Raw genomic sequence first — 8,853 nt, 5'->3', positions numbered from 1 at the left:
ATGATGCCACGTTGAAATCCTGTGTGGATGCTATATCTTCCTGTTAACAGGTCTGCTCTGGTCGGAGAACAAACAGGTTGTACATAGTAGTTTTCTAATCTCACTCCATTGCGAGCTAATTCATCCAAATTCTCTGTTTTAATTTTGGGATTATGATACCCGATGTCGTTAAATCCCAAATCATCAGCAAGAATGAAAAGAATATGTGGCGTATTCCTTTTGCTGTTAACCACAGCAATAAGACCAAACACCACAGCAAATAGAGGATTTAGAGGCATAACAAATCCCATCGCGCCGATAGAATAATATGGAAGAGTTTTGAAAAGAGGAGCATTGATCTCTTATGGTCACTTTACTTCTAGACTAATTGTAACTCAACGCCGGGGGAAAGGACCGTATCGTCTCTGGCTTTGATCAGAAAGTTATTTCTCTGAACTTCTATGATATAGAATTCCTTGTAGACCTCCAAGAGAATTTGTTAATTGGTCGGAATTTGCTTTCGAGCAGGTCCTTGTACCATGCTTGTCAACCCTTTAAATGTTTATGTTCATACTTTGTTTTGACATCGGTTTCCGAATTCAATAATAATCATCATAATAATTTGCCATTTGAATTTCCGAAAGCAATGGGAGGCAAATTACACACAACAGCTATAGCAACATTATAGATTGAGTAATTAAAAGACGAGGTTGTGAAAATGGAAGATTTGGAATGCAGGCGACATCCGACGTCACGTGCTTTTCCCATTTTTTTTTTCCCGTTTTTGACTGGTAAGTGAACGGTTGACTGCATAAAGAGGAAGTGCAGCTAGAATCGAGACTAGAAGGATCCTCACAAAACATTGAGGTTTGGATGTGACTCAGAAGAAACAAAATAGAGCCGGATCGTAAAAGTGGTTGTTTGAATAAATATTTCTGCAACAATCCTTACTTTTTTAACGTTTAATGGCATTTGACAAGAATAAACTCCTCTTCAGTCTTGCTCAGGATATGGCATTGTTTGGAATAATAAAATCAATTGGATCAGTGAAACTTTAGGCAAGTTTCTGTCATGTGGGGAGACAAGACATCCCCTGTCTTTTATTACTTCATACTGCGGCATAGCGCTCGCGTCGGATCTCGAAAGAAAGAAAAAGACGTTTGGGAAATCAATCTTTGGGCTCACGACTATTCAAATTTTCTCCGCTACTAATCCTTTAAATTCCTGAATTTGAGTTGGTCGTTGTGTGTTCTAAGTTTGTCCAGTTTGTTTGCTTAGGAAAATCATCCTGGTATACTTTCGAGTTGTTGAAACGGGGCTTGAAACCCAACCCATAAATGACTGAAATCAATGACATACCCCCCAAAATGCGGAAACAACAACTTACAGAGAACTACGGCTTCTTAACGTGCCTTAATGTCACTGTTCCTTGGTATCAACATAGTTAGCTTTTAACGCATAACGTAAGGCGCAATAGAACGAGACAACAGACGTATTGGCGTTTTTTGAGGGGAACACTGCCTTGCGACTGGTTAGCCTATGCGACTTCCGGATTGCGTGATATAGAACAACCTCACTTATCTCCCCAGCACTACGAGCTGATTGGTAAACAGCACGTGCTGGATCGGACAAGAGTATTGGTTAGCGAGCAATGTACAAAGGCAAACGAGCCAACAAGCTTGGGGGAAGTCCCTGCGCAGACTTAACCGCACCTCGCAGGAGTGACCCAATTTTTAATGAAGGCAAGGCGATAAACCCAACCCATCTCCAAAGGGAGGGAGGGAGGGGAAAAAACTTAAACAAATGCCAACAGCTAGTTGGTTTACTATAGAAGACAAACTGCCAAGTGAACCTTGGACGGCTAACTGAGGCTTTTATAGCTAGACTCTGTCTATTAAAGTAGCCAGTTGTACAGCTTCTACTATGAGGAGGTAGGTATTACACGTGCTCTTTAACAGCTATGAATGAGGCCTTAACAGATTTGGCCAATGCAGGTGTACGTTATAAACTGAGATCTAGGAACAAAGTCTCTATGTCCTCATTTCATTTACAACAAAACCATTGATTTTATGACCTTGAACGACCGACTACAAAGAACACGAAGATAACTAACGCGACACGAATAGCCCCTTTTAGTATGGTCACGTTCCATTAACCGTATTTTACTGATGGGGTAGTAAAATACAAACACGACAGGCTCTAAGTTAACACGCAAATACTTTTCTAAGCTTTTAATTCTCTAAAAAAAATCACTTTGAAAACACGAGGAGGAAATAAATACAGAAAGGTACATTAAAATGACGACATATGCAAATGAACTGCTCGACTATCTATCGGCTTCAATATTTTTCCTTGAGATGTTGCAACTGAAGTGTTTACAAATATATGAAGCTAAACCTGAAAACAAAGCAATAAATACAAAGTTATAGCAGTTTAAACGTTCTGTGAAACAGGTCAAACTATGTACTGTGGTGTATTTCTGCCTCACATTTTGACCTTATTTGGTGAAATGACGTAATAGTGGGACTGATACAATTGTCTGTATTTAAATTCTTGCGTCTACAACTACAACAACAACAACAAACCTTTATTTCACCTCGATCTTAAAATAGCAAAAAATGCTATTATCTCCAAGAAAATAAATAAATAAAAAAAGGGTAGGTGTGGAGTAATAAAATAGGTATATAAAATCACAATATATACAATTCCGTAGTAGTCGGCTAAGTTAGTTGTTTTATTGCACAGAATCTGTTTTTGTAAGTAATTTTGGATGAAAGACAATCATTTTGTCTTGCAAACTAAAATGGCCTTAAACGCAGGCTTGAGTATTGATCAGAGAGGTCCTTCCTTAGTTTTTGCGCTCTCTGGTAAAGTTTTTCGTTGCAACGACGATCCATACAATTTAAACACCTGACTCTCCCCAAAATGATATAGCGCCCGTCCTTACCGCAACTAAAAAAACTCTCAACATACCTACTAAGCAACTGGGGAAGACTGGCAATAATTGGTCCATAGCCTGGTGAATTGTCATACAGCTCGAATAACGGAGCAGCAACCAGCTTGTAATTACGAGGCACGGCGAAATTAGCTGAAATAAATTACAACTCATTCGATCAGGCAGCGCAACAAACAACAGTACGGAATAGCATAAAGTCAAATAATTTTAGATAAGACGTAATAAATTTGAAACCAGGAACAATTAAAGCCAGGGCGAGATATGCCTTTTTACAAACTTTACGAGAAGGACTACCGACTCGCTTTAATTTTCTGGCCCTAACTGAATCTACATAAAAAAGCTATGAACACGTACCCTTTTCTCCTAGTTGAACCAAGAACAGCTTTCTTTGCTCTTTAGGTTTGGTTATGTGAGCAGGGATATATGGGTACTGTAAAACAAACCATGCACATCACCAGTGAGTAGAAGCAAGAAAAACGTAAAGTTCTTTTGTTACCTTTGAAACTTTGTGCGGTATTCCTTCTACGATACTGTACATGTACCAGGTACGAAGATGGGGTTCGCACAGAAAAAAAGGCTGTTACAGTTTCCCATTTTGATTCTTAGGAAACGGAGGCAATGTTTATGAAAATTGAAACATTAATTTGACTTTTGAGCGCTTGTTTGACGAGGAAAACCGGGCCAAGGAAAACCAATGACCAAGCAAGCTCATACAGCATTCGAAAGAGCCACTCATACAATTGTACGATGCAGATCATATTTGGTTGTGTGCATACATGTACACTTGAAACATCTTCGGCCAACAGAGACTCCATCTGTAACAGTTTGTAACAGTATTTCCAAGTTAACAGAAATTAAAAGACAAAGAAACAAAGTCGGTACAAAAATGTTTTCTCCGCTAGTCCATATACATATTTGCCTTTCATGTAATTCCTGTGGTAATGACCAAGTCCATCTCAAAAGCATTTGCTACTGTGTAGTAAGGTTACTACACACCTTTCCTTTTTTTCCCACTCATGTATAAATTATGTCCTTCCTAGAGCTTCCTTGTTTCTTTTTAATTGCCAGGTCCACTTCTGTATTTACTTAAATAGTGCACAATAAAACTCTTGAATCTTTACCATCAGAAATAAGAAATACCCCCACATTAATGATTTTTTAACGACTCTGATCAACAGCTGTTCAACATGTCCAGTCCAAAAACTGAGCTACAGTGTGTCAGTTCCAAATTAAGTGCTCATCAGCTGATCACATATTCCCGGTGTTAGTAACACTTGTGAACAATTTCAAAAATATTAAAGGGACAAATAGAGGTCATTAGGACATTGCAAATCCTCATAGATTTCAAGTTGTTAAGCAAAGCTTTTCGGTAAGGGTATGATACCTGAGGGGCTTCAAAATTTGGTCTCCACCAGTTTCCAAGGGAGTCCTCTACAACCCAGTCAACTTCAGTTCCTTGCTCAGGTCGACCCAAGATCTAAGGACACAAATACAAATATTGCAATTTAGCTTCGTAAATTGCTTGCCTGCTGCCAAAGCACCTTGTGAAACAAATCAGTGCAAAATAACAATGTCTGCATGTACTTTTAAAAGGGCTCCTTACTTCAGTCATGGATCTTTTAAGTCCATCTATCTCATCTTCTCCTGCAACTAATTCACCACCAGGCCTAGAAAAAAATAGATTCACACAGTTGCAATAATTATAATAGCAACAAAAATGTAGCAGTGAGCCACCCATTTTAATTTTACACTTAATTATGGGGCTTTTTAAACTAAACAAACAATAAATATTATTCAAATGAACACAACAATGTTAAGACACTTAACTGGAAAGAGACAACCACTTGGCAGTGTTGTGGCATTGAATATGCGAATGAAAAACAAACCCAGTTGAGGAAGAAGGTGTTGGTTTGCCCATAGCCACATGAAACTGGTTACATGTATAAAGAACTCCTCTTTGCCCATTTTTCCATGTTGACATCTAGGTGGAGGGGGACATATGCATTGGGGGTTGCTAAATACCACATTTCCACGCCAAAAATTGGCAAATACTGAAATACCATGTTCAAAAACAGTTAAATACCGAAACTGAAATCAATATGTTACATCTTTAAATAATTATTTTTCTTCCTTATACATGTATTGCTCTTCGCGCGCTGATTACCTTTGTCAGTACAGCCAACGATTGTCAAAACGAATTGTGCTTGCAAAGCGTGATCTTGCACCACGGAGAAAGCTTGAAGAGTTTCCAATTTCCCCGGAAGTCTAATAATTCTGTGATGTAATTTCTGCACTGAATACTGTGAACCAAAACATACAGTACAAGAACCGCTTTTGGTAGGGACTGATCATACCGCAATTCCGAACTTTTCGGACTACAATTTCCGAAATACCGTCCTAAAAATTAATGGTTACCGCATTTCCACTGCTACATGGAAAGTTAACTTACAGTTTGAAAAATGTTGTTCCTAGCTGCAGAAGTAACACATGAGGCAATCCATGCTCGTGCACAATGAGTACTCCTTCAACAGTTTTCCTCATGCCAAATTTATCATACTCTTCCCTGTAAAAATAATCATAATTACAGGGCTTGAAATAATTTCCGGAGAGTCTCCGGACACGATGACCGGCTAAATTCATTTTAGCTCAGTCACGTACCGTTTGAATCTGGCCTGTCAAATTATATAAAATAAATAACTCTTAAAACAGGGGCCCATGAACCAAAACTGGCATTATATATTTCCAAAAAAGTTGTTGCTTAAAGCTTATAGCACGTTAAAGCAGTCATTGTCAACAACGGTTCTTGTTGCATTGCACCCAGGATGTCATATCAAAGTTCTGCAAATGACAATACACAGCGACTTGCTACAACTGAACAGCATGGAAATTTTACTTTATTTCATTTTCAAAACGATCAAATGTGACGGGTCAACATGACCGGCAAGACGAAAGGTTGACTGGTCAACTCCCAAATCAGTTCGGACATTGTCCGTTGACCGGCCATTATTTCGAGCCCTGATAATAATTATCTCTTTACCCTGGTTAAAATACCCTCTATCGTGTCGTATCTGACAGTAATAAACAATGAATTTTACTATTGTCCCAATAACTATTTAGTTACTGTATCCTAGTGTTTAAAGCACTCTCAAAAAAAATCATTTAACATCTCAAACTAACAATATTATTGATCTAAAGCAAGATGGTCTGTGTATGCTGAAACTTACATGTATGTGTGCTACCAATGTGGGGGCCCTTTCTCCACCTTACACATTAAGTACTGTTATAATTATTCACGTTTTAATGGATAAAAATGAAACCATGGCATTACAATTGAGTTTTTCTTACCTCATCCTAGTAAATCTTGCCTGCACTGAACTAAAAAGTAACATGGACAGTTCAATAACAGAATAATGTTTGACTGTGCTGACTGTCTTGTGACAAATTCAATTGAATATAATTATATGTAAAACAAGCAAAAAATTTATGAGCGTTGCAACAACAATGAAAATAAGGATGACAAAGATAATGGCAAAGACCATGATGATGATGATGATGACAATGACAGATGATGACAAATCAAGCACACCACAGAAAAAATGCAGAAAAAATGCAACAAAATGCATCATGTGCAGCAATCCATCCAGTGCCAGGAGACCATTGTTCTCACCCCTGTGTCAACCCTGCTAACGATAATTATGTAATATTAGCTAATGCATTCTGAAGTTGCATACATGTAGTCAAAAATCTTTATACATTTTCTTAAGTCAATTTTGTGTCTGACTTTGTATGACATTTTTTTTACCAAAGACCCACCTTCAATCAAACCCTGGCATTAGTTAGAGACATTCCTGAAAATTATACCTACATGTGCATGTAGCTACAGCTGTAATCTCGGTGTTTCTCAATAATCAAGGGAAAAAAAAGCATATCTTAAAAGCCAAAAGAGACTTTTAAATGCATTGAAGTACTTTTGGGCTTGGCATTAAACTACTTTCAATGTGACTCTTTTTCTTTGGAATATTTTCGTTGTTGAGCAAATAAGCAAACTAAATTATCAATAAAATTATTTAAGCTTTTGATTAGGTAACTATGAACACAATAGACTGCAATTTCACAAACCTGTCCTTCTCATACAATGCTTCCTTGGTTCCAAATGTGTAATTTGTTAAAGGATACCTTAAAAAGGGAAACAAAAATGACCGCAACAGTAAATCAAGAATGACTGCTTTTGATTGGCCAGGACTGTACTTGGAGATACATGTGACAGTTGATAGCCTCAAAGAAGTGATGTGAGTACATTGTACATGTGCAGATGGCATTAGGCCTTGTTTTAATACAGTCATATTTTTCTGCCAGGTCCTTTTTTGGCACCTTGTAAGTAATTTGGGCTTTTTTCTTGCAAGGTACTCAAAAATAAATATTCCCCCAATCAAAAGCATGAAAGGGGCTAAACTGTAGTTTGATGTCAAGAATCAAAGGTTCAGTAGTCATAAGGCACTCAATAAAAAGTGGTGCTTGAAAAATTTACTCTTGGTGATTCAAACCAACCGATTATCCTGCATCACATCACACAACATGTACATGTTTTACCAAACCTGGACCCCCCCCCCCCCCTCCAGCTGGACCTCCTTCTGGACCCCACTCTTGAGAATAAAGAAAACAACAGATGGTTTTCAAAGTGACATCGTGTAAGTTAGATCAAAATCCCAAGGTCTTCTGAATATTATCTATAGTTGAGGATACAAGGAGCAAACTGGAAAACAGAGAAGGCTCTGATGATATATACTGCGTATCTTAATTCTTCCATTCTTGCAAAAGCATAATTCCTTGTGCCTTTGACCACAATCCCTCGCGTTTCAAAGAAAAATGTGTCCTTAATGTTTTTAAGGTGATTCCTTCAACTACTGTACGTGTAGTTATTTTTGTGTAAGGCGGTCGAAGTTTTAGCAGCTATTCAGCTGATGCGGGGTTGCTACACTCACGAACCCATACACTCACAAAGGACAGCCACAACACCGGGAACTTCATCCCCTACTCTTCTCAAATACAAGTACATGTAGTGTGTGTGGGTTCCTTAACATCCCACAGGAAACTTATGAACATGGCAGATCATTTGTGAGACAGGGCCTACGGTTTATGAACTGTAGTCCTTATACAAAAAGATTAGAAAGTCTAACCATTTGCGGGTGTAATTACAAAGGCAGCACTTTCTGCTCAGTTATTTAAAGACCCTGAGTGTTGGTCCACATGGCAACCCAATGCTCAAGCGACTGAGCCACCGATGCGCGATCACGTTTAACCTCATGTTTAACATCATGTCTTAAAATTGGCCATTTCCGAGTTCATGTCTACCTCCTCTTCAAAGCGAATCTAAGTGAAACGTTTTTCTTATGAAAATTACTTTTCATTCATATGTTAAGTAGAAAAAACTACCACCACAAAAACTTCGCACTTAGACTAGCTTTGACGAGGAGGCAGACATGAACTCGGAACTGTCCTATTAAGATCATACTCTGAAACAGATACTGTTCTAATTACCATGCCGGAAAAGTCGGTTAAAAAACCTTCAGGTAAAAATTGAATAGGCAGGCTATCCGCTCCGACTAAAGGCTAACGCTCGAAACGTCAGCCATCCAATTCTTTTGAGGTAATAATTCGACCTTTCTCAACTCATTAATTTGATTTTGATAAAACCGTACCATACTTTTGTGTAGGCTACTTCGCAGCAAGGTAACAAGGCATTTCTAAGTGAAAAAACTTACAGTCGGACTGTTCGATCCATTTGAGCTCCTTGAGGTCCAGTTAAGTATTTTCCTGCATTACTTGATGCTCGATTTCTTGGCCAACCTCGTGCGTTCATTCTATCATTGACCGCCATCTTAAGTAAATGTTCCAGAAGGGCCTGGCAACGAGTTGAG

The 8,853-nt window shown here is 38.3% G+C and overlaps 1 protein-coding gene and 1 pseudogene across 1 annotated transcript; both read right to left on the bottom strand.

The window, feature by feature from the left end:
• LOC138021387 (arylsulfatase I pseudogene) overlaps positions 1 to 335 on the bottom strand; it is a 2,787-nt pseudogene extending 2,452 nt beyond the window's left edge.
• Positions 336 to 2,195: 1,860 nt separating this feature from the next.
• On the bottom strand, positions 2,196 to 8,849 carry LOC138019404 (cleavage and polyadenylation specificity factor subunit 5-like). The gene is made up of 9 exons (XM_068866177.1): positions 8,698 to 8,849; positions 7,055 to 7,111; positions 6,281 to 6,310; positions 5,385 to 5,498; positions 4,539 to 4,602; positions 4,320 to 4,412; positions 3,290 to 3,365; positions 2,953 to 3,067; positions 2,196 to 2,376 (listed from the first exon to the last, which is right to left on the bottom strand). The coding sequence occupies exons 1-9, from the start codon at positions 8,811 to 8,813 to the stop codon at positions 2,355 to 2,357; spliced, it is 687 nt and encodes a 228-aa protein (XP_068722278.1). The 5' UTR covers positions 8,814 to 8,849; the 3' UTR covers positions 2,196 to 2,354.
• Positions 8,850 to 8,853: the final 4 nt, after the last annotated feature.

Source organism: Montipora capricornis, chromosome 10 (assembly GCF_036669925.1).
Source record: "Montipora capricornis isolate CH-2021 chromosome 10, ASM3666992v2, whole genome shotgun sequence".
NCBI lineage: Eukaryota > Metazoa > Cnidaria > Anthozoa > Scleractinia > Acroporidae > Montipora > Montipora capricornis.
This window is presented reverse-complemented; position numbering and strand designations above follow the sequence as displayed.

Coding starts and splice junctions, on each gene's coding strand:
- LOC138019404 (XM_068866177.1), bottom strand. CDS start 8,813: ATGGCGGTCAATGATAGAATGAACGCACGAGGTTGGCCAAGAAATCGA. Junction 3,068..3,289: donor GGTTCAACTAGGAGAAAAGG/GTACGTGTTCAT, acceptor AATTTATTTCAG/CTAATTTCGCCGTGCCTCGT. Junction 2,377..2,952: donor CTTCCCCAGTTGCTTAGTAG/GTATGTTGAGAG, acceptor CTTTGTTTTCAG/GTTTAGCTTCATATATTTGT.